This window comes from Pseudorasbora parva, chromosome 10 (assembly GCF_024679245.1).
Source record: "Pseudorasbora parva isolate DD20220531a chromosome 10, ASM2467924v1, whole genome shotgun sequence".
Lineage (NCBI taxonomy): Eukaryota > Metazoa > Chordata > Actinopteri > Cypriniformes > Gobionidae > Pseudorasbora > Pseudorasbora parva.
In genome coordinates, this window is record NC_090181.1 from 3,438,889 (window position 1) to 3,466,234 (window position 27,346).

Sequence of the window (27,346 nt, forward strand, 5' to 3'; positions counted from 1 at the left end):
GGAGAGGGATTTCATGGCTCTCTGTGTTGTGAAGGCTTCTGGTGGGGATGTAGACTCGGAGGAGCGAGTCGAAGCATGCAAGTGCTGAGCTTGTGGTGGATTCATAAAGGAGAAATGGGCTGAGCGAGTTTGACAAGGGCCAAATTGTGATGGCTAGACGACTGGGTCAGAGCATCTCCAAAACTGCAGCTCTTGTGGGCTGTTCCCGGTCTGTAGTGGTCAGTATCTATCAAAAGTGCTCCAAGGAAGAAACAGTGGAGAACCGGCCACAGGGTCATGGGCGGCCAAGGCTCATTGATGCACGTGGGGAGCGAAGGCTGGCCCGTGTGGTCCGATCAAACAGACGAGCTACTGGAGCTCAAACTGCTCCAGAAGTTAATGCTGGTTCTGATAGAAAGCTGTCAGAATACACAGAGCATCTCAGTTTGTTGCGTATGGGGCGGCATAGCTGCTGACCAGTCAGGGTGACCTCTGACCCCTGACCCCGCCGAAAGCACCAACAGTGGCACGTGAGCATCAGAACTGGACCACGGAGCAATGGAAGAAGGTGGCCTGGTCTGAGGAATCACATGTTCTTCTACATCACGTGGATGGCCGGGTGTGTGTGTGTGGCTTACCTGGGGAACACATGGCCCCAGGATGCACTATGGGAAGAAGGCGAGCCGGCGGAGGCAGTGTGATGCTTTGGCCAATGTTCTGCTGGGAAACCTTGGGTCCTCCATCCATGTGGATGTTACTTTGACACGCTCCACCTACCTAAGCATTGCTGAGACCATGTTCAGCCTTTCATGGAAACGGTATTCTGGTGGCTGTGGCTCTTCCAGCAGGATAATGCTCCTGACACAAAGCACAAATGCTTCAGGAATGGTTTGAGGAGCTCAACGACGAGTTTGAGGCGTTGACTCTGCCTCCAAATTCCCCAGATCTCAATCCAATCGAGCATCTGTGGGATGAGCTGAACAAACAAGTCCGATCCATGGAGGCCCCACCTCACAACTTACAGGACTTAAAGGATCTGCTGCTGACATCTTGGTGCCAGATACCCCAGCACACCTTCAGGGGTCTAGTGGAGTCCATGCCTCGACGGATCAGGGCTGTTTTGGCAGCAAAAGGGGGACCAACACAATATTAGTAAGATGTTATGCATCACAGGTGTCATATGTCTATACATTTATTGTGTTTAACTTAATCAGGTCAAAACACGCAAACTTCCTGACTAATAGTCACCTGCCTCCAGCTGTCCGTCATGTATTCCTGCCCTCAGAATATCATAAGTTGTTCTTGCAATTCCGACTCATCTTTGTGCCAAAACACACACACACCACGACTCTCAGAAACTTCCAAAATAGGCCATGAATGGATCCAGCCACTGCTGGACGACAGCATTTGTTTAGGGAAATCTGGAGAGCAGTGAGAGAGTAAGAGCAGAAGACGCTCGTGTTTACGGAGCGTGAGGAGGAGATGAGCATCAACACACTGGCATTCAACAGCCGAAGTGTCAGCCTGGCACAAAACTGGCTATGAATCCATAAAACTCTCTTTTCCAGCTTAGTGAACCAAAATCAAGTTTCTCCATTACTCAACATTTCCACACCAGACCCTGCCGAATCACATTAACAGGAGCCGATTCACAGGCATTCTTGCACTTGTTTTGGCAGAGCGGAGGAAAACCAGCAGCCAACCGTGAGCTCACTGCACACACAGTGGAAAGGAAACACACATCTCCAGGAAATAAACACTGAGCGCTGTGCTGCAGAAACAGAAATCAGACGCTCTCTTGCACTACTAAAGTCAGCATGAAATCAAAATTAGGGCTGTGCGATATTGAAGAAAAATGTGATATGCAATACCTTATGTGATTTTCGATATGTAATACGATATTGCTATTAGTGTGTAAAATATATTTAAATTTCATTTTAAAAAAATATTTAGAAACTGAGAATGATACCATTTATGTGTTTCACATTCTTTCTGCAGGGTTTTTCCTACATTGAAAAATTTTTGGCGGCCGCCAAAGCAAATTTTTGTCTTGCCAAAGCCTTATTTGATGAGTTATTGTGATTTATAAATTGATGTAGATTACTAGTGCACGTGACTCTCTGCTCGTTCTGACACTCAGTTAACATGCGCCCTCTTTAACTGAGTGAAGGAGAACGAGCAGAGAGCCGCGCGCACTCTCTGTCTTCAAAACCATCACTGTTCTCTCTCTCTCTCTCTCTCTCTCTCTCTCTCTCTCTCTCTCTCTCTCTCTCTCTCTCTCTCTCTCTCTCTCTCTCTCTCTCTCTCTCTCTCTCTCTCTCTCTCTCTCTCTCTCTCTCTCTCTCTCTCTCTCTCTCTCTCTCTCTCGCGCGCATATCAATCAAAATCAACTAAACTGACAAAATGGTAAAAGCTCGGAAGACTGACTCCATGTTCCACGTTGCGCGTTCGCACAATATTTTCATTGAATTACTGCTGGATGTGAATTGTGCTCAAAAAACGCGCCTCTTTTGACAGACGTTTTGCACACGCAGCTCACATAAACCATACCTTCAGATAAACTGAAAAATATCCTTATGAAGTGTTTTCTGTGATCAATCTTTTGCGTTGTTTTAACAGTCTGGGTTCTGTCCAACACTGTTCAACACTGACCTCACAGATCGGTGTGTAATCATTTACTCACAACACCTCTGAAATGAGAACGCAAGTGTGCTTACCCCATTAAACAAGAGGGGTTAGTACGAATTAGTTTTAAAGGGGCGGTGAAATGCTGTTTCATGCATACTGAGCTTTACACTGTTAAAGACTTGGATTCCCATCCTAAACATAGACAAAGTTTCAAAAACTAATGTTGGACGTTTGATGGAGTATTTCTGTGTTAAAAATACTCCTTCCGGTTTCTCACAAGTTTCGGAGAGCTTTTTTCGAGTATGGCTCGGCTTGACGTTAATAAGAGCGGAAGGTCCTTGTATGGGCCGTATGGGCTCTTCTCCCGGTAGGGTGCGCGCGCGTGACTAGAGCGAGAGAGGAAATGCACGCGCATAAACACTCTCAGCTGCAGATCCAGTCGTCCGTGAACACTTCTGACACGCCGCGCTCCACTTTATTCCTATGGGTGACGTCGAGCGACTTTAACGCTTCAGCACAGCATTCCGGGAAGGCAGCGCTGCATTTGAACCGATTTGAACGCAGAAATGACGGGAAGCTTCACAACATCGCAGATCTCCACGGTCACTGCTGTCTCAGGACTTCACCAAATCATACCAAAGAAGTGTGTTTTTGACGGAGCGGTCCCAGCGATAAAGGTTCGGTCCTGCTTTGGAAGCAGCCGGTGAGTAAAACTGCTTCAAATGTCTGTGCTGTTGGCTACCGTCGCGTGAGTAAACATCAGTAAACGACACGATCGCGTGCTTCATCATTCAAATGCGCTAACAGACTCCATTGTTGTTCTCTGTTGTATAACGTTACACTAGTCTGACGTGAAAAACCGTTTTGCTTGCTACTGCTAAGGTTTAGTCACATACAATAGTCCATAAACCGAATCATGTCCTCATAAACTGCGAGTAAACACACACAAATGTTGAGAGGCCACTAAATACAGTCCATACCACAGAGACGGATGTCCTGCTGCTGTATTTCAGCCTCCGGATCTGATTCTGGATCATATATCTATTAGCTGAGCTCGATAGCCATGGGTTTCTCCACGCTTGAGGACGTCACCGCTTTGTGCGCGATCGTCATTCTTTAGCTCCGCCCACTCGATACGCCTCCAGACGCTCGGTTTTTTCCGGAAAGACTCGGTACAGTCCATATTTCTTTTATAAATATAATAAAACTAAAGACTTTTCGGAGATATGAAGGATGCAATACTACTCTATAGGTACTCAAGATTGACCTGAGATTGACTGAGAGTGTTTCACCCTCCCTTTAAGTCAACGGCTACTATTTTTCTGCAATTTTTTCGCCCTTCGAGTGCACATCGTACCCCAGATCCCTTAGAAAAGATATAGCACACCATTCCTCAATAAACCACACGATTTGACGCTTCATTCATGGGTCCATGACAAATGGTGCGGAAGCCCAAATTTTTGCGAAATTTTGTACAATCGACCAGTTTTGTTTTTTATGGAATATTGCAGTGTTTATTATAAACGATTTATCCGTGCATATCATTATCTTTCCCTCGTAATCCCTATATATCTCCCCTTCCCTCTCCCTCTCATTTCTCCTCTGATGACGAGGGCAGGGCAACCTGTCACTTAAATGAGATCAGCCAAACACAACCATCCAATCAGTTCCCCACAAACAAAATCAAGCTCCGCCTACATTTGTTCTTGTTTGAGAAGCGCTTTACTCGGATAAACGGCACTATAGGGAAGAAAAGACCAGCGCAACTTGTATGGAGGACCAAATTACTCAAAATGAAATAATGAAATAAATAAAGAATTCAATAAAACAATTTAAATGTACCAGTTTATTCTGAAATAATTCAATAATTATTTTAATTAAATATTAATTAAATAATTTTGTAAAATTACATGAAAACACAACATTTATTGTTTATTATATTTCACAATAACCTCTTCCACACACTCTATTGTTATGTTTAAAAATCTATTTTTTCATTATTAAAAGTAATAATAATTTGCTGCATTTATGAATGATGTCTATTTGACGAATCATGCATTTTCAAAGCACGATTTTCCCAAAGATTTTTTTCATAATCATAGAGGACATTTCACAAATGCCAATCAACAGGCAGTGGGCAATTATTATTTAATTATTATATTAATTATTTTAGAATAAAGTGGTACATTTAATTGTTGTTTTATTGAATTCATTATTTATTTCATTATTTAATTTGGTCCTCCATACCATAAATCAACAATGACTCATCTTCTAAAATATTAAAATCTATGTATATCTAATATATATTTAAAATGTGATTTATGAACTATATTATCTATCTAACCATATGGACTAAATCATGGGCGTCAGAAGCAAATAATAAGTGGGTGGGTCTTCTCTCTCAGAATTTTTTTTTACTGGAGTAACGTTAGATGCCATTTACATTAAATGCAATTATACCGCCGTTTACTAAATGATTGAATGGGCCAGACTAAATTACTAAATTAGTGTAGGGGTAAGAGACGCATGGCATCAAGTTGACGCAAATCGATCAGAGGTTCGAGTCCGCCTTTTGCCGCACTCACTCTACTCCCTTTCCCATCACATATCAGATCGGAAAGGCATTTATTTTCAATAAAAATGGAGAAAATATTAGAAAAGTGGAAAATAAAGCATCTAACGTGTTTATCGGTTAAGGGTAGGTAAACAGATGTTTTGAATTAGAGACGATAAAAGTGAGTGGGTCCGATATCATGGGTTGTAAAAAGTGGGTGGGTCTTGTTCCACACACACACACGCACACACACACACTTTCTCTCTCTCTCTCTCTCTAGCCTCTTTCACACTGCACGTCGGACCCACAATATTCCCGGAGCATTGCCGGGTCGCCTTCTGTGTGAAAGCAACCACGTCCCGGGATTGATTACCGAATTGAACCCGGCTCGGGGACCTAGTAATATTGCGGTATTCGACCCGGGACGAGCGCTGTGTGAACAAAAGCCAAAACTAATGCCGCAACGTGTACGTAGTTATCGTGCGACTCCTAGAGCTTGTTTTTTCAATAATACAACCCAGCAGTGCCAGAAGAGCTCGTCTGTGTTTTAAACGCAGAGAGTGTTCGTAACTTCGTATACAAAAGAAATTAAAATTAAACAAGCAGAAATGAGCGCAAACTGGACACAAGTTACTATCCGCGCTGAAGCTGAGATCGCTCACCGTTATACGTCACATCCGGATGTTACGTGTCAACTCGACCCGGGGCCGTTACGGGTTGTGTGTGAAAGCGCACATATTACGGTATTTCGCTGGCAGTGTGAATGGACCAAATCTAGCGGCCCGGGAACAAATGCCGGGTCGCATTATCCGTGTATTTGCCGGAATCGCAGTGTGAAAGGGGCTTCTCTCTCACACACACTATCTCTCACTCCCTCTCACACACACACACACACACTTTCTCTTTTGCTCGTGTGTGTGAGAGTATTTCTTACTCTCACGCACACACACACACACACACACACACACACACACACACACACACACACACACACACACACACACACACACACACACACACACACACACACACACACACACACACACACACACACACACACACACACACACACACACACACACACACACACACAATCTAAACAAAATTTTAAATAAAAACGTTTTTGAAATGTTTTAATCACCAAGGCTGCATTTATTTGGTCAAAAATACAGCAAAAATTGTGAAATATTATCCCAATGTAAATTTTCTATGTGAATAATAGTAAAGTGTGATTTATTCCTGTGATCAAAGCTGAATTTATCATCATTACTCCAGTCTTCAGTGTCACATGATCCTTCACTAATCATTCTCAGATGAGGATTTTAAGATGTTCTTACCTTCTCCCATCAGGCTTTTGTCGTGAGAGCAGCTGGACTCTTCTCTCATGTCCCTCACATACTGAAACACACACACACACACACACACACACGTCATGAAGTCAAACTCAACACCTGAACAAACATGGACTGTACTGACAGACGTTGAGGAGTTGCATGTACTGTAACCACATGACAGTTTCTCATGATTTTGAAAACTTTTAGATGCAAAGTTTTCAGTTCAATTTACATTATTCAGCACATAAGTAATATATCAAAATGCACCTTAGCACTTCACAGTGAACAAAATACAAACATGAGCAAACCATGAGCACTTAAAGATCACCTCAATAAACCATCGCAAACAATAAAATCTGCTTGACAAACAGTTTAAGATCTCTAAGTTGCTGTTGTGCCTTAGACTAATATTGTGTTAAGGCTTGTTTTCTGCTCGGACTGTGCCAATGCATTGTGATAAATGTGCCGGAGCGAGACGCCTGCATTCCAGCTGCCCCCGGATCTGCCCTCCGCGGCGGGGCCAAAAGCTCAGGAGTCTTATCAGAGCGGCCAATGGGAATTCCTGCCATTCCATCAGACAGAATGAATCAGTGTCTGCCGTTGGACCGTGTGTGTCGCTCGCTGGACTTTAACACTGAAACCCAACCGAAACTACAACACTTGTTTATCTTTAGCACAAAAAAAAACCTGTCCCTGAATCTAACAGGAAACAAAGTCAAAGCAATGACTTTATGATGAAACACACTCGGGTCTTACATGTAGGACTTCATTTGATTAGACATGTTTTCTGATCTTTATATTCAAATGGAATCCAGAAAAACTGGATTGGAAAGGAGAGAATTTGAGAAAACTACAATGGAATTTGGGAACATTATCCATTTTCATTATAATGAAGAAAAAAAAAAGTTAAAATTGAAAAAAAGGTTTTTACACATTAAATATAATACATTATTAAACATAATTTAACCAATTAAACCGAATCCAGAAAAATGAAGCAGGGGGAAAAGCACAACCCAAAAAAAACGAATTTGAGGAAAAAATTTAGTGGATTTCATGGGGCCCCAAAAATGTCATTTTTGTTCAACTTTAATTAATTTTTTGTTGAATTGTATAAGTTTCATGATTTCGGAAATAATAATATAATATAATATATACTTTAGCCTGCCGTGGTCATCCTCAGCTCTAGTCAGAATATGAGTCTGATGCTCCATTGGGCTGTGATTATGGGGCGTGTTTCAACCCAACCAGGAAAGACCTCGATTGGACGGACCAACAACCAATCAGAGCAACGAAGCGACGCATAGTCAAATGTCAACAAAGTTCAACTGCACTGTGTTGCCCATGGTTTGGCCAAGTCCATGTTTTTTCCCCGCGGGTTGAGCGACTATTATGTGATATAGACCCATGAGTGCGAATTTTAGCAGCAACCTTGCCAAAATAACACACATTTTACCCCCCAAACGCGATTTTTCCCCCGGGGAACCCCCCGAGAAGCTGTTGTTTAGGGCTAGTAGTTGGCGGATTTTGTTGTAAAAACTTGGCAACCCTGTCTGCACGCGCTGAAATCAGGCTGGAATACACAATCTTTGCCGGTGTTGTAAAAAAATTTAATAATTGAATGATACACAGAGTGTTATGTTACCCGACCTAAAAATTTTGTGGGCGGGGCCAAGCTTGGCTGGCATCCAGGCTAGGGAAACTTAATTTGGGAAAAATAAAAAAATTCATAACAATGACTCTAAAAATGTAATTTGTTAAACTTTAAAACATTTTGTTAAATAAAATAAAAAAAAACAATTTTCATAATGACAAACATAAGTATTTTTGTTAAACTTGTATTTTTTACTGTTAAAGCAAAATCCAGAAAAATTAAGGAGGGGGAAAAAAGCAGAATCCAGAAAAAATACTACAAATATTTTGGAAAACATAAAACAGAATTTGATGAAAAAATTAAAATTCATGGGGCCATAAAAATGTTATTTTTGTTAAATTTATTTTAATTAATTCAATTAATTTAATTAACTTTCATGACTAATTAGACATGATTTTTTGATTATTACATTTAATTTGATCATTAAAATGGTATCCAGAAAAAATATATAGAAAAATTTAAAGAAGGAGAAAAAAAAATGGAATTTGAGGGAAAATAAAATGGATTTCATGGGGTCCTAAAAATATATTTTTTTGTTAAAATTTTATTAATTTGTGTCTAATTGTATAAGTTTCATGATTTCTTAATAACACTAAAAGAGTAATCCATAATTTTTTTTTTTTAAATAATTATAGAAAAATTTCAGAAAATATAATAATTAAAATACAATCCAAAAAAATAAAAATAAATACAATGGAGTGGGGAAGAAAACAGAATTCAGGAAAACATTTAAAAAAATAAAAAAAATAATGCAATTTGAGGGAAAATAAAACGTTGAATTCAGAAATAATAATAATTAATCCATGTCAAATGGGCGGGGACATTTGTTTATGGAAAAAAATATAAATACAAAAATAAAACTTTCGCAGCATATTCTCTTCACAATCTGTCAAAAACAGGCTTGAGGTCTCAACCAGCGTCCCTAATCTCGAACGAACTGGATTGTAATGCTTGGAGAGCGTTTGAGTTCCTCTCGGCGGATTCCCAAGAGTCTCCATCTTTAACAAGAGCATCGGGATCAGGATCAGAGATCAGAGCCACCGGAGTCTTCCAGGATTAACACGGACATCGCTCCTGACAGCTGTGCTGCAGAGACGGAGCCAAGATCACAGATCCCACAGCGGATAACACATCAGGATCTGTGTGTGAGTGTGTGTGTCCTTGTTTATACACTGTGGGTCCAAATGTCCCCATAAGGAGAGTAAAACCTGAGATCACCAGCCAGTGGCCCCCACTTTTCAAAAGGCTTATAAATCATACAGGACGAGTTTAAAACAAACAGTAAAAATGCTGAATGTTTCCTGTGATGGGTAGGTTTAGGTGCAGTGTGTGTGTGTGTGTGTGTGTGTGTGTGTGTGTGTGTGTGTGTGTGTGTGTGTGTGTGTGTGTGTGTGTGTGTGTGTGTGTGTGTGTGTAGGTTTAGGGGCAGGGGCCGGGGCAGTGTAGGGGGATAGAATGTACAGTTTGGTATAAAAATCATTACATCTATGGAGAGTCCCTATAAAGATAGTGAACCAGACGTGTGTGTGTGTGTGTGTGTGTGTGTGTTCTGGGAATGAATGCAGTCTGATCTATTCTATTCAAATGCATCCTTTACATTTCAAACAGATGACGTGTGCTGACATGTAAATGTCCATTTGGTTCAGTCCATCTGGAAAGCTTTTGTTCCCACAGCTGATAAAACGCGCTCACCGAAGTCTGACCCTCGCATCCAGGTCTGGGATTTGTCCTATAATTGAGGACAGACTGTATCCGTATAACAGGGATATTACCATAGTGGATATTCATGCATTACTCTAGATCAAAAATACGATTTATAAAAGTCGGCATAACATTATGGTCACCTTCCTAATGCCGCTTTTCCACTGCAGTGGTACCGCTTGAAGTGGGCAGGATTACGTTGTATTTGCCTATACTGCCGCAAAATCATAAATGCAACACAAAAACAAATGATATTGAAGGAATGTTGTTAAGGATGACTGCAAGACGAAAAAGTTTGTTTTAAAGGAGTCTGATGACAACAAAATACTGCACACTGTAAAAAATTATTTAGAAAAAAAGTTACCTGGTTACCTTCAAATTTTGAGTTCATTGAAATTAAAATTTTGAGTTAATCCAATGAAATTTTTTTGAGATTCGACAACCTTTATTAAAATATTATTAAAAGATTTTGTAAGCATATTGGGTAATTGTGTGTGTTTTATTTATGATGATGCAGCCAAATAGTGCTATTTTCATGATTTATCAAATTTTTTATGTGGTTCAGATACAATAATATTTTGAGTTTCTATTTATTAAACAAATTTCCTTCATTGTATCAACTCCAATTTTTTATTTCAGTGAACTCAAAATTTTAAGGCAACCAGGTTACTTACTTTTTTAAGTTAAACCAACAAAAACCAACCATTTTTTTACAGTGCACAAAAAAAAAACCAAAAAAAAAAAAGCGTACGGAAACTGCTACAACAAAGCGAGACCAAAGAGAGGAACGTCTGCACCTCATCTACCGACCAAGATTCAACCATTTTCTTGTTTGTTTTTTTAAAAACTAGTTTTCCTGTTTCAAGCAAGTTGTGCAAACGATACCGCCGTAGCTGTTACTGCTAGCAGGTTTGGTGTCGCAAATCCAATGACGCTAGTAGTGACGATTCTCTGACCAATCAGTGATCAGTAGTGTTTACACGTCACATTTTAGTATCGGTACGGGACCCCCAACCGAGGGGGTACTGTTTAAGCGAGCCGTACCATGCAGTGGAAAAGTGCCATTATAATGTTTTGGTCCCACTTTTGCTGCAAAAAACAATCCTGACCCATCGAGGCACAGACAGTGACAGCTTTCTATCAGAACCAGCATTAACTTCTGGAGCAGTTTGAGCTCCAGTAGCTCATCTGTTTGATCGGACCACACGGGCCAGCCTTCGCTCCCCACAGTCATCAATGAGCCTTGGCCGCCCATGACCCTGTGGCCGGTTCTCCACTGGTCCTTCCTTGGAGCACTTTTGATAGATACTGACCACTGCAGACCGGGAACAGCCCACAAGAGCTGCAGTTTTGGAGATGCTCTGACCCAGTCGTCTAGCCGTCACAATCTGGCCAAACTCACTCAAATCCTTACGCTTGCCCATTTCTCCTGCTTCTAACACATCAACTTTCAGGACAAAATGTTGACTTGCTGCCTAATATATCCCACCCACTAACAGGAGCCGTGATGGAGAGATCATCAGTGTTATTCACTTCACCTGTTAGTGGTCATAATGTTATGCCTGATCGGTGTGTGTGTATGTATAAGTTTACTGTAATATACAGACTTTGCCATATTAGTGTAATCTTAGTATCACTGATAGTAAAAAAGTGGTTAATATTTCTAATTGAATTTATTTGTGCTTCATTTTCATTTTAGTGAAAAGTTTTAGTAATTCTGTTGTTTTTCTAATTTTTTTAGTTCTTGTTTTTTTAAAATGCCTGTATAGTTTTTTTATTATTAACTTTTTTCAGTTTTAGTTTGGTACATCAGGTAAATAAAACGAAACATAAACAAATTTTCTTGTTTTCTTTTCTTGTTTTCTTTTCTTGTTTTTTGTTTTCACTTTGCTCACAGCTGATTGGTCCAATTTCAGTTGGAGATCTCTTATCCAGAACATAAAAAAATAAATAATAATCATTCACACGTGCTCCAAAATACATTGTACAGCTCGCACTGTCGAGCCTTTTGCATTTACTTTAACATGAACTTTAACATTTGCATTTAACATGATCCAAATGTATCTATAAAATCAACTCTCTTTATGAATGATCACCGTAGGCTGTAATTTGTTACAAAATTGCAATGCAACACCCAAAGAGTATTTTGCAACAGGAGCCAGAAAAAACAAGTATTGCAAAAGATCCTCTTGTGAGATCAAGCCGCGGATGATGCATGAGAAAAAACCAGACGCTCACAGCTGCACATGAAGGGTTTCGCTGCATTCCAGGGGAAAATTAACAATAAAATAAACTAATCTCAGGCTACACTCACGCTATCACCAGATCAAGCTCAACATTGAACATTGGTCTGAAGAGTCTGCGCTGTATTTTCAACTGCACAAGAGGCGTGATCAATGAGCATTATTCAAATGACTCTACGCAATTGGATAGTCCTTCGACCAATCAGACCACAAGAGGCGTGATCAACGAGCATTATTCAAATGACTCTACGCAATTGGATAGTCCTTCGACCAATCAGACCACAAGAGGCGTGATCAACGAGCATTATTCAAATGACTCTGTACGCAATTGGATAGTCCTTCGACCAATCAGACCACAAGAGGCGTGATCAACGAGCATTATTCAAATGACTCTGTACGCAATTGGATAGTCCTTCGACCAATCAGACCACAAGAGGCGCAATCAACGAGTATTATTCAAATGACTCTGTACGCAATTGGATAGTCCTTCGACCAATCAGACCACAAGAGGCGCAATCAACGAGCATTATTCAAATGACTCTGTACGCAATTGGATAGTCCTTCGACCAATCAGACCACAAGAGGCGTGATCAACGAGCATTATTCAAATGACTCTGTACGCAATTGGATAGTCCTTCAACCAATCAGACCACAAGAGGCGTGATCAACGAGCATTATTCAAATGACTCTGTACGCAATTGGATAGTCCTTCAACCAATCAGACCACAAGAGGCGTGATCAACGAGCATTATTCAAATGACTCTGTACGCAATTGGATAGTCCTTCAACCAATCAGACCACAAGAGGCGTGATCAACGAGCATTATTCAAATGACTCTGTACGCAATTGGATAGTCCTTCAACCAATCAGACCACAAGAGGCATGATCAACAGGCAACGACCCATCGCTTCTCTATCCGTCATTGTGTTAAACCCGCCAATAGCGTGCAAGGTGGATAAGCCAGTCTGTGATTGGTTCCCACAAAAGTGTAACCAAAGCAGTAGAAATTAATGTAGAGTTTTCCAGACTGAGTTGCCGGGCGAAATCAAATCACTGGCAGATCAGGCTGGGCTTACCCAGTCTAACTTAAAACGCTCATAAATCTTGAATGTTTTGGAGCACAGACTGAAGTTTGGTCTCTTTTTAAAGACGCCACTTGGCAGATTATTGCTGAAGTGAAAAAAGCTTTTAAAAAAGTGAAATTAAATTTAAAATTGTTTACATTTATTGTTATGAAAAACGCACAAAAAGTAAAATTTTAAAATTTTATATTAACTAAATATATTTTCCAAATGCGTTTTACTCTAAAACTGTGGGGTGGGGGATCTAAACAAGCTGTGTTCAAAATTTTAGGTTGATATCTCAAAAAATGTAGCCTCGAAATCTTGACGCACCCTAGCGGCAGTCAATCTAAAAAGTGTCGTCTAGCAACTCTCCGTTGGCTTGCGAGCTGAAAAAACCAAAGTCTGGTCAGGCCAATCACATTGTGTATTGAGTCAGTGGGTGGGGCTTAACACAATGACTTGTTAACACAGAAGCTGGCGAACGGCGGTCTTTCGAATCGGCTTCAGCTGCGACTCTGGAAGACTTGAAGTTAAAGGACAACTCCGGCGAATTTTTAAGTTTAACTTGATCGTTATATCTTTGTGAGTACAGTCTATAGAAAAAAAAAACGAGCCGGATTGGTGCTTGCAACACGAGTTACAACACAGAGTTATTACAGTTAATGCCCAGAGCCCCCCTCAGCAAAATCGGCAGCTCTGGGGGCATAAACGTAACGGGTGTCTTTGTGCCTCTTAACAGACACAAAATGCAATTCAACATGTCCGTCCAACATGAAAAGGGCCCTTACATGACAACGAGATGCGTTTAGTCACTTAGCCATTGTTTAAATGATCTAAAACACTTTTGTCCAAATTTGTTTAAACTTTCTTTATATGTCAATACATAATTAAAATGTAAGTACTCTGAAAAGGAGAGTATAAAAATTGAGTGACTCTAAACTTTTTAATCTGCAATAAACATCGCTCATTATTTTCCTTCCGGACGAAACAAATGATTGGCTTGGGCGACTGTCACTCTCTCTCGCTACCATGGCGACCACCGCTGTGTCTCGCGCTGAAGTCCCGTGGGAATGCAGAGGTAGCCGGCGGAAAAAGTCAGTCCAGTTGGTAAGAGCATCATGTGTGTGTAAACCAAGCCTGCAGTCTCCCTCTCATTTACTGAAGCTTTCGCGCCTCGATCGCCCCCCGGTGGCCGGTCCCAGTATAGCCGCCCCTCCGTGTTTTCTAATGGACGCGAGGCAAACTAAATAATAAAATTACACTTCAAATATTTTTTCCCCAAAGTTAGTTTTTGTCACTGAAGGCAGTTATCATCACGATGATTTCATTTCAAGTGTTCGTTTTTAAAATAAGTTTAGTTTTAGTTAGTTATTTGATGCTATAAAAACGGGGTGTGTGACGTCATGATTGACAGCTGAGACTGACGGCTTCTCTGAGTGAAGTTGGCACTGAGGCACTAACGGACTTTTTTCGAAATTTTTGGGAGCAGATTAGATCTTTAGCTTTAATTTCTACATTTCCATAACTGTTTATTTCACACCAACATAATTAATTGTTCTGCATCTGCGGGAGTGTGGACGGGCTTTTGATATCGCGACTGTACTTCCTGCTCTACTTCCTGCTCTCTACTGCGCAACTCCGGTCCCGAAATCGCTACTACGCAGACTCGGTCCGAAGATGTCCGCGCCGTGCAGGCCGCCCTAAAAGCTTCAAATCTGCCAAGCGGAAACGGATGATGTCGAGTAATCATATTTTTTTACGGTCTATGGTGTAAAGCAAGAATATTTTAAATTACTGCACATCTTTCCTCAAGCTGTGTGTGCCCAAATGTAAGGACAAATAAAGTGTACATTACCTCCACAGTGGCTGCACCCGTCTTTAACCACGGAATGGCATTTTCTTCAACCGGCCCGGCTGTGTTGTGTCTGTGTAAGTTAGTCAAGTGTTCGCTGCAAATTTTTACAATTCGGAAAGGCACAAATATGAACAATTTCTTCACTCGTGAGCCCGATCAGATCATCACTCTAGTGATCTCCGGTCACGAACGAATCGTTCTTTTGAACCGGTTCTTTTTAGTGAACCAGTTCACAAAATCGGACTGAATCGTTCTAAACGGTTTGCGTCTCAAATCAGCGCTGACCACACACGTTACTTTAGTTACTCACTTTTTGACATGAGTGGCAGTCCCTCCGAATAGAAATAAACTAATGTCTTGAATTATATGTTGTAACTCCAACCGTTCAACGAACTGAGTCATGTTTTGCTGAGAGATCTGATGAACTCACGAGCAGCTGATACTGAGCATGAGCGAGTAACTGAACGAGCAGCGGTCCTCATCGGATCAGCAGTACAGAATCGAAAACTATTTCTCTCGGACACGTTCAATACTGAGGACCGACGAGCCGATGAGCAGAGCCTCTTCATAAACACGATGCTCTTCTCGACTTTCCGTCTACCGCTGCGTTCCCACGGGACTTCAGCGAGACACAGCTAGCCGGCTTAAACAGGTGAATTTAAACAATGGCTAAGTGACTAAACTCATCTCGTTGTCATGTAAGGGCCCTTTTCATGTTGGACGGACATTTTAATTGCATTTTGTGTCTGTTAAGAGGCACAAAGACACCCGTTACGTTTATGCCCCCAAAGCTGCCGATTTTGCTGAGGGGGGCTCTGGGCATTAACTGTAATAACTCTGTGTTGTAACTCGTGTTGTAAGCACCAATCCGGCTCGTTTTTTTTTCTATAGACTGTACTCACAAAGATATAACGATCAAGTTAAACTTAAAAGTTCGCCGGAGTTGTCCTTTAAGCTTTTCTCAGAGAAAAGAACAAAGAATGGCAAATCAAAAAGAGGAAAGATGTGTTTGGACGGAGTTTAGCCGACCGGATACGGCGAAAGTTTAATCTATCAACAAGCTCTGTTTCACCTTCGTTGCTCTGGTTGGTGTACCGCTATCCTATCGCGTGCAGAGGGAGTTTGAAAGACAGCCGTTTATCCCGCCCCTCAGATTGAGCCCTTCCAACGGAGTGTTCCCTGACTAAACATCTTAATGTGCTACAAAAAAAAAGAGCTCTCAGTCAGATTTTGTTTGTGCGCAGTACCAAGCGCTTCCACTAGATGAAATTAGTCTCCCATTCATTTCCAATGCACTTATTTTTGACCGCATACAGCGTGCATAAACTACGACGGAAACACATTTACTAAATAAATCCCTCAAACCCTCAAAGAGACTTTGATTGTGATTGGAAAACTGGACTAAGCAGCGGACCAGTGGCATCGCAGCATCTCAAATGTTGGTTTGATGGCTCTGAAACGCCCGAGTCAAAGTCTGTGATCAGAACGATTTGGTTTAGTTCCCTCCAGAAGCGTCTGTTCCCAAACACCAGCATGAACAGAATAGAGCAGAATAAAATAAACTAATAAAAAAGTTGAGTAAAGAGTAGAACAGAACAGAGTAGAGAAGAATAAAGTAGAGTAAATTACAATAAAGTATAGAAGAGTACAGTAGAATAGAATAAAGAAGAGTAGAATAAAATAAAGTACAGTAGAATAAAGTACAGTAGAATAAAGAACAGTAGAATAAAATATAGTACAGTAGAATAAAGTACAGTAGAATAAAATATAGTAGAGTAGAATAAAGTACAGTAGAATAAAGAACAGTAGAATATAATAAAGTACATTAGAATAAAGTACAGTAGAATATAATAAAGTACAGTAGAATAAAGTACAGTAGAATATAATAAAGTACAGTAGAATAAAGAACAGTAGAATAAAATATAGTACAGTAGAATAAAGTACAGTAGAATAAAATATAGTAGAGTAGAATAAAGTACAGTAGAATAAAGAACAGTAGAATATAATAAAGTACATTAGAATAAAGTACAGTAGAATATAATAAAGTACAGTAGAATATAATATAGTACAGTAGAATAAAGTATAAAGTACAGTAGAATATAATAAAGTACATTAGAATAAAGTACAGTAGAATATAATAAAGTACAGTAGAATAAAGTACAGTAGAATAAAGAACAGTAGAATATAATATAGTACAGTAGAATAAAGTACAGTAGAATAAAGAACAGTAGAATATAATAAAGTACAGTAGAATAAAGTACAGTAGAATAAAGTACAGTAGAATAAAGTACAGTAGAATATAATAAAGTACATTAGAATAAAGTACAGTAGAATAAAGTACAGTAGAATATAATAAAGTACATTAGAATAAAGTACAGTAGAATAAAGTACAGTAGAATAAAGTATAAAGTACAGTAGAATAAAGTATAAAGTACAGTAGAATAAAGTACAGTAGAATAAAGTATAAAGTACAGTAGAATAAAGTATAAAGTACAGTAGAATAAAGTACAGTAGAATAAAGTATAAAGTACAGTAGAATAAAGTACAGTAGAATATAATAAAGTACAGTAGAATAAAGTACAGTAGAATAAAGTACAGTAGAATAAAGTACAGTAGAATAAAGTACAGTAGAATATAATAAAGTACAGTAGAATAAAGTACAGTAGAATATAATAAAGTACAGTAGAATAAAGTACAGTAGAATATAATAAAGTACATTAGAATAAAATACAGTAGAATAAAGTATAAAGTACAGTAGAATAAAGTACAGTAGAATAAAGTACAGTAGAATATAATAAAGTACATTAGAATAAAATACAGTAGAATAAAGTATAAAGTACAGTAGAATAAAATACAGTAGAATAAAGTATAAAGTACAGTAGAATAAAGTACAGTAGAATAAAGTACAGTAGAATAAAGTACAGTAGAATATAATAAAGTACAGTAGAATAAAGAACAGCAGAATATAATAAAGTACAGTAGAATAAAGTACAGTAGAATAAAGTACAGTAGAATATAATAAAGTACAGTAGAATAAAGTACAGTAGAATATAATAAAGTACATTAGAATAAAATACAGTAGAATAAAGTATAAAGTACAGTAGAATAAAGTACAGTAGAATAAAGTACAGTAGAATAAAGTACAGTAGAATAAAGTATAAAGTACAGTAGAATAAAGTACAGTAGAATAAAGTACAGTAGAATAAAGTACAGTAGAATAAAGTACAGTAGAATATAATAAAGTACAGTAGAATATAATAAAGTACAGTAGAATATAATAAAGTACAGTAGAATAAAGTACAGTAGAATAAAGTACAGTAGAATAAAGTACAGTAGAATAAAGTACAGTAGAATAAAGTACAGTAGAATATAATAAAGTACAGTAGAATAAAGTACAGTAGAATAAAGTACAGTAGAATATAATAAAGTGCATTAGAATAAAGTATAAAGTACAGTAGAATAAAGTACAGTAGAATAAAGTACAGTAGAATAAAGTACAGTAGAATAAAGTACAGTAGAATATAATAAAGTACAGTAGAATAAAGTACAGTAGAATATAATAAAGTACAGTAGAATAAAGTACAGTAGAATATAATAAAGTACAGTAGAATAAAGTATAAAGTACAGTAGAATAAAGAACAGTAGAATAAAGAACAGTAGAATAAAGTATAAAGTACAGTAGAATAATGCTGCTCTGAGACGGAACTCATTCATGACGGAGGGGAAGAGCCCGAATGCAGCTTGAAAATTACATTTTTATTACTGATATGTTTTGCTAGTTTCCCAGGAAGTGATGAGTTTGTTCTCTTGAACACACGAGATGCAGACGCTGCTTTATGCGATATATTCCAATGTTGTGCACAGAAATAACTAAATGTGTGATCTAAAGTCAGAGATGAACTCATCAAAGTCTACAGCTCTACACTCAGACGGTTTTATTTCTCCTGAGGAACATTAGGGAAAACTTGATAAAGTCATGAGCAGTGAAACTCTCTGATCTGCAGAAAATAAACAGAAGAGGAAATTTGAGGCCCTGCAACATAAATCAGAACAGTTTTTGCTCCTCCTTCTCATAAACGCTCGAGACACAATCTGGTGACAGTTTCCAGACTCAGCGCGTACACACTCTTTCATTATCACAGAGTATTTATTCTTCGGCCGTAAATAAATGTCAGTCAGCCGTGCAGAAAAGCCTCCCCATCGGATTCCCTCAGCTTTCTCACACAACACAAGGCGACAATTACTTCCTCAATTAAAACACTTCCGAAAGAGAAACACTCCCTAAAAATACTCTCCCCTCTTCCGCCGCTGACCCCGCGACCCCACGCCGTCTGCGGGCTCGAACCCTTGGGACTCGGCCTAACTTACTGGAGACCCTGCAGCTGTTTATCTTGGCTGACCTCACTCATACAGAACGTCACCACACACACACACACACACACACACACACACACACACACACACACACACACACACACACACACACACACACTTTATCTTACACTCAAAAAGCAGGCAGAAATGCAAAGCATGCATATATTGCATCACATTTCTGGTTTGAATGGTTAGTTCAAATAACCCATCAACTAATTTATAATAATCCAGACAATTATGCAAACGTAAAGAAACACGGGGAATTACAACAAGCATTAATAGATGTTAACATATGCAACATTTTAAATGATAATTATGCCACTGAAATTAATTCATTAATTATTAGTGCAGTCAAACAATCGATCGCATCCAAAATAAATATTTATTTACATAATATACGAGTGTACACTGTGTATAATTATAACGTATATATAAATGCACACATGGATGCATTTAAGAAAAATATAATAATGAAAAATATGTATTAAATATAAACATGCAAATAATTAATATATATACACACACACAACTATTTATTAATATATTCATGCAAATAATTATTAATATTAATTAAATATATACATGCATGCATGTGCATGAAATATACATAATCAGTACACACACAAATATTACGTAAACATAAACTTTTATTTTTATGTAAACAATTGTTTGACAGCACTAAGTATATCAAAATATTAACTTTGTTACATTTTTGCATGGAAACGTTTTATAAATCGTTCACAGGAACACTTGACCTATGTTCAGATTATTCATCATTTATTTTTAATTTAAATTTTCTTGCCTGAAAATAATATTTTTATATATATATATATATATATATATATATATATATATATATATATATATATATATATATATATATATATATATATATATATATATATATATATATATCTCAAGACGCACGCTAGTATTGCAGCGCTGCAGAACGCAAGCACGAATCACACACATCTTTCCCAGAATCCTGTGAAATTCCTTTTCTTTATGAGCTCATAAATGATGCATAGTGATGGCGGGATAAGACATCTTCCCATCCGAACACCCACAAGCTCTATAAATAAACCGTACACACACACACACACACACACACCAGCCGGCTGTAATTGGTCAATGATCGTTTCCTGAAGAAAAGCAGAAACACATTTGATGCAGATTCTGTTGAAACGCACCTCACACACTCCCTCACAATATCAGTTTAGAGCTGGAGGCTCTGGACTCCTAAATCTGGACGATTCTTTTGCTTATTTATCTTGGGAACGCGCCAAAGTGATAGTTTAAAACTGGCCATTTTCCACAGACTTTATAAACTTGTATTAAAGTGCCCCATTATTAAGGCTATTTTTAAGGTTTCTAATGTTGATTTGACTTCTCCTGCTATAGTTTCACACACATTTTTTGTTGGCTGACGCAAATAAATTAAAAAGCAAGGTGTCTGACAGCTGAGACTATCTCTATCCATCCATGCATCTATCTGTTCCTCCATCTATCACCCATTCATCCATCCATCCCTCTATCCATTCATCCATCCATCCATGCACCTATCTGTTCCTCCATCCATCCATCCATCCACCCATCCATTTATCCATCCATCAATCATCCATCCCTCCATCCATTTATCCATTCATCCATCTACCAATCAATCATTCATCCATCCACCCACCCATCCATCCATCCATCCATCCATCCATCCATCCATCATCCATCTAGCATCCATCCATCCATTTATCCATTCATCCATTTATCAATCCATCTATTCATCCATCCAATCATACATCCATCCCTCTTGAATCCATCCATCCATTTATCCATTCATCCATCTATCAATCATCCATCCCTCTAGAATCCATCCATCCATTCATCCATCTATCAATCATCCATCCCTCTAGAATCCATCCATCCATTCATCCATCTATCAATCATCCATCCCTCTAGAATCCATCCATCCATTCATCCATCTATCAATCATCCATCCCTCCATCTATCAATCATCCATCCCTCTAGAATCCATCCATCCATTCATCCATCCATCCAATCACACATCCATCCCTCTAGAATCCAGCCATTCCATTTATCCATTCATCCATCTATCAATCATCCATCCATCCCTCTAGAATCCATCCATCCATTTATCCATTCATCCATCTATCAATCATCCATCCCTCTAGAATCCATCCATCCATTCATCCATCTATCAATCATCCATCCCTCTAGAATCCATCCATCCATTCATCCATCCATCCAATCACACATCCATCCCTCTAGAATCCAGCCATTCCATTTATCCATTCATCCATCTATCAATCATCCATCCATCCCTCTAGAATCCATCCATCCATTTATCCATTCATCCATCCATCTATCAATCATCCATCCCTCTAGAATCCATTCATCCATTCATCCATCCATCCATCCCTCTAGAATCCATCCATCCATCCATTTATCCATTCATCCATCCATCTATCAATCATCCATCCATCCCTCTAGAATCCATCCATCCATTTATCCATTCATCCATCCATCTATCAATCATCCATCCCTCTAGAATCCATCCATCCATTCATCCATCCCTCTAGAATCCATCCATTTATCCATTCATCCATCTATCAATCATCCATCCATCCCTCTAGAATCCATCCATCCATTTATCCATTCATATATCCATCTATCAATCATCCATCCCTCTAGAATCCATCCATCCATTCATCCATTCATCCATCCATCAATCAATCATCCATCCATCCCTCTAGAATCCATCCATCCATTTATCCATTCATCCATCTATCATCCATCCATCTATCAGGGGTGTAACGGTACACGTATTCGTCCCCAACCATTTCGGTACAGGGCTTTCGTTTCGGTGCACATGTGTACCGAACTGAACGAATGCAATCTTTAACAGTCAACAGTCGGGTTGTTTTAAGCGCTGGAACACACTTCAATCCGAGTTTACCAAGCAAACATATTAGGTATTCAGTCCATTTCATCAGGAAATTCAAACGGTAAACGCCGGCGTTCTGACGCTCTTTAATGACGTGAGAGATCACTGTAGGAGCTTCAGTTCAAACGAGTGAACGCGATCATCTCTTCCTAAAGAATAAACATGAATTAACATCTCTTAAGGTATGTTGAGGATACATTACAACTTACTGAAATGCATCATATGTCGAGTAATCACTCAATCTGTGTTTCAACCGTGGAAAGACAATAAAACTGTGAGTTCACTAGAGAAATGAACTCTTCAGCTAAATATATTCATTATATTCTACTGAACCTGTTAGTGATGTCTTGTTTATTTAATGTATGTTTAAATTAATCTGTCATGATTTGACAGCCTTGTATAAATAATTATATTCCAACAACGAATTGAAAAAAAAATTATAATTACATTTAGAAGTTAATGCAAAAACTGCCTTATATAGAGCTTATGAGAATTGGTTATTATATCTAAAAATAAATAACTGAATTGAGGCTAATAGTTGGGCACTTTTGTTAACCTTAAATATTACAATGTGTAGCCTAAGTAAGGGCTCCCTATATTTACAGCATTATTTTTAAAAACATTTTTAGTTATAATTGAATTCATTTAAGGAGAGACACAATGTTTTCAGCATATATATATATATATATATATATATATATATATATATACCACTGTTGAATAAAATTAAATAAAAAGCAATTTTGTAAAACTGCTGTATCGAAATCGTACCGAACTGTGACCGCAAAACCGAGGTACGTACCGAACTGTCAGATTTGTGTACCATTACACATCCATCCATCCATCCATCCATCCATCCATCCATCTCGGTTTGAATGGATGATTCAATCAATATTTGGCGTTTTTTTGGCCAGGCTGTATTAAACATTATTTTTGCAAATTATAAACATGCAAAAACAAATTTAACAATAGAAAATAATGCATATACATATATTTATTATAAACAATATATTTATTTAACATAATAGTTTCCACATTAAAAAAACAATAATTTAAAAAATGTATTAAAAAGAAAAAATTATAAAATTGCCACACAGTAAAATAAATAAAAATGTAACTGATAATTATGGCATTGGTTTACTGATAAATGGCCACGGCCAACGAATGGGTAAACCACTGCAAAGTACCATTGTATTAACTTGATACATCACTTTAAAACTCATTTTCCTAAAAGGTCTTGAAAACATGAACCCATTCCCTCAGATTCACAATAGAAAGACAAAGAGCTGCTTCTTGAAGATCCATAAATCTCTCGGTTCAGCTGTTAAACTTCTACTTGGACAAATAACCCCAGTAACGGCATTCCCTTGGGGACTTTTAACCCAGACAAGGTCAAAGTAAAACCCTGACCTGAAAGCTTTTCCGCGCTGGGAAACTGAATGAATGATGAATGAGAGTGAATGGTAGGGACAACTAAATTGCACAGCAGATAAACTCTCAGGTGAATAAATAATTAGTAGCTGACTGGCATGTTTTTAAACGATGAAAAGAACTGACGTATTGATTTGGTTGTACTCTACAAAAGCACAACATAAAAGAGCTTTCCATGACTTTTCCAGGCGTGGAAAACACAAGCTATTCCACTGTTACAGCGTCCATAACCACAGACTAGCAAACTAAGACTAACACAGGCATCATTTGGGAATAATATAAAACAGATAAGATCCACTAACATATCACTCAATCAACACCTCATCATTTGTTAGTCAAAGCGCTAGAAGTCCAAACCTGATCAAAGTTCAAGAGCCGTAGACAAATACTCTCTTCACTCACTTTATCAGAGACAATGCAAAACTTTGAGCTTGATGAAACAGACACCACTGATCAATTAACAGGCCAAAAACTGTCGTATCCGTGTCTATGTGGTAGCAGCACCTGAAAAAGTTCCATATTTGGCCGTTCCGGGTCAAAAATGACCCGTCTTTTTAAAATATTTAAACCTATCACATTATGCTATATTACAACTAGGGCCGGGACTCGATTAAAAAAATTAATCTAATTAATTAGAGGCTTTGTAATTAATTAATCGAAATTAATCGCATTTTAATCGCATATAAATATTTGACCTGAGAACAATGAGAAGTAATTTTTCACATGTATTTTTAGTATACCATTGAATAATGACTGAATACATAAGCTTAATCAACAAAATATTGTTTATTTATTTCAGTCCAGCAGACCAGCGCAATGTTTGCCATTAAGTTTAGCAAAAGCATATTTGTGATATCTGAGGCTCGATGTGCTGCGGTGATACGCAGATTCCTTGTTGTATAGCTTGCACACTACCCTGCTCTTGACGACGCTTCCATCCTTTCGTTTTTTTAAACAAAATTTCCCATCCACAGGGCCGAGCAAAGCGGTCTCATCAGCTTCTTCGCTCATGTTCACTCATGCCCTGCGTCTCAATCAGCTCCCTAGTTCCCTAGTCAGGGCACTGATCAAGACATAAGTCAATGGGCTGACTCCCTGATCAGTGCCCTGACTACTGAACTAGGGAGCTGATTGAGACGCACCCAAGGTTAGTTGTCTTGACTCCGGAGCGCTAGTTGGTGTTCCAGTATAATCGGTCCGTCGAAACTGATTCATTGAAAAACGTTCCGCGGTGCAAAAATAAATGCGGTTAAATTTTTAAATTTTTTTGCGTAATTAATTAACGCGTTAAAGTCACGTAATTAATTCACCTTAATTAACGCGTTAAAGTCCCGGCCCTAATTACAACCAAATATTAGATTCAAACTTTTTCTGAATTTGTTTTCTTTCCATTAGCACAGGTTTTGCATTTCTTTTTGGAGATGATTGATCATAAGCCTCGTTGATCGGAGCTCATGCACCTCAGTTTTTAAGTAAAAAAAGTTCAAACGCTTATTTGCCTAATTAAAAAACTTGCATGAGCTCAGATCAACGAGGCTTATGATCAATCATCTCCCAAAAGAAATGCAAAACCTGTGCTAATTGAAAGAAAACAAGTTGATTAAAATATTGAATACAACATTTGGTTGTAATGTAGCATAATGAGAGACTTACAAGCAATTTAAAAGACGGGTCATCTTTGACCCGAAACACCAACTTAGGGAAAGGATTTTCAGGTGCTTTAATGATCCAATTCAACCAATAAGCAAAAATGACTTTAGATAACCATCACATTTGTTTTTCTTTTTAAAAATCCTGTTCTTATTCAATCCAGAATGTCAGCGCAGAGGTTTGTTTGAGCTGTGCCTCTACTGTACAGGCGTAAATGTACATTTCCTTCAGCTTGAGGCTTATTAATTTCACTTTTGGTGTGAAAGGACCTTTACATTTGCCAAAAAAAAAAAAAAAGATTTTTTTCTTGTTATTAAAAAACAAACAAACAGACCAGTCCAGCCCAGGTGAGAAAAAGCAACGCAAAAGTAATGTAAAAAAATTACTTTCCATAAAAAGTAACACAATTAGTTATTTTAACGGGGAAATGCAATATTGTTTTGCATTATCTTTAATAGTACATTTTCCCAATACTACTGACAATATTAACTAGCATTTAAGTGGAAAAGAAAACATTTTCCCGGTCAAAATGACAAACACAACGCGAGGGTTGAAAATAAAGGTCGCAGAATATGTTTTAAAGGTTTTTTAGACACTACAAACAACATTTTCATCTCCAATGAACCATAAAGCAAATACTGGTCCTTAATACTGAACCAAAGAACCTTTAAAAGTAATGATTAATTCAGCAAAACAAAACAACAACTAGACAAATAAATAATTACTCATTTAACTAAGATGATTTACCATTCAGCCCATCTCCATCTTTTTAACTAAAACATAAATGTCATTAATAACATGAACATGTGTCCGTACAAACTTTCAGCAGGATATTTTCCCCAAAATAAGACAGGAGGACAACAAAAACACTAAAAACACACAAAAGCTCCTCAAATGCACACATACTGCCTTTAAAAACCAAGAAAACAATTATAGACAGATTTAGCGGTTCAGTTTTTAGCTAATTTTGCAGAACTCTCCTTACATCATAAACAATAGTCTGTACATTTGCCAAAAATAATACCTTTTTTTTGTTATTATTAAAAAACAAACTTAGACAGGTGAGAATTAGTTAACTTTTACAGAGTAACGAGATATTGTAATGCATTATTTGAAAGTACCTTTCCCCAACATTGCTGAAACTAGCATTTGAGTGAAAAAGAAACTACTCTCCGGGTCAAAATGGCTGGAACACAACTCGAGGGTTGAAAATAAAGTTAAAAGAGAGTGTATTTAAGGTTTTCAGACACTAAAAACTAAATTTTCATCTCCAATTAACCATAGAGAAAATACTGGTCCTTCATGCTGAACCAAACAACCTTTAAAAGTAATGATAAAATCAGCAAAGCAAAGACAAATTCTATCTCCATCTAACAGTTAGTAAGTTAAATGTCTTTAATAACATGAACAACACACGTGTACACACTTTCAACAGGATATTTTCCCTAAAACAAGTCACGAAGACAGCAAAAACACACAAAGCTCATCAAGCACACACACATACTGCCTTTAAAAATCAAGAAAACAATTATAAACAGCTTTAGCGGTTCAGTTTTTAGCTAGTTTTGCAGAACTCTCCTCACATCACAAACATTAGTCTTTAAATGAAGGCAAAAATCACTTACCGACAGAGATCCTCGTTATTTAAGACGTTTACAGTTCATTCGCACCTCGCAGACATTTATGTGTGTATTATTTTCACCGGCTGCAGGTCTGAGAGACTCAATAAGATCATAATGCAGCACGCACTGACTTCACTCTCAACTCAAAACCACAGAAACATAGGAATGATGAGGTGGGCGGGGCTTAGCCACAGAAAGTTCGTTAGAATGATTTTAAATAAGATTTCTCAGTCGTGTAATGTTCACCTCGTTGTTTTAACTAAGCATATATCAAGAAGTTCAATGTTATTATTCAGCTGCA

General features: G+C 38.1%; 1 protein-coding gene across 6 annotated transcripts in view; it reads right to left on the reverse strand.

The window, feature by feature from the left end:
- The window catches only part of LOC137090888 (pleckstrin homology domain-containing family G member 3), a 112,843-nt gene extending 85,655 nt beyond the window's left edge, over positions 1-27,188 (reverse strand). For all 6 annotated transcript variants that reach the window (XM_067454879.1, XM_067454882.1, XM_067454880.1 and 3 more), the window contains exons 1-2: positions 27,049-27,188; positions 6,499-6,559 (exon numbers count right to left, since the gene is read on the reverse strand). In XM_067454879.1, the coding sequence (XP_067310980.1) occupies positions 6,499-6,547 (49 nt within the window). In that variant the 5' untranslated portion in view covers positions 6,548-6,559; positions 27,049-27,188. The remainder of the gene's footprint in view (positions 1-6,498; positions 6,560-27,048) is intronic.
- Between the last annotated feature and the right edge of the window lie 158 nt (positions 27,189-27,346).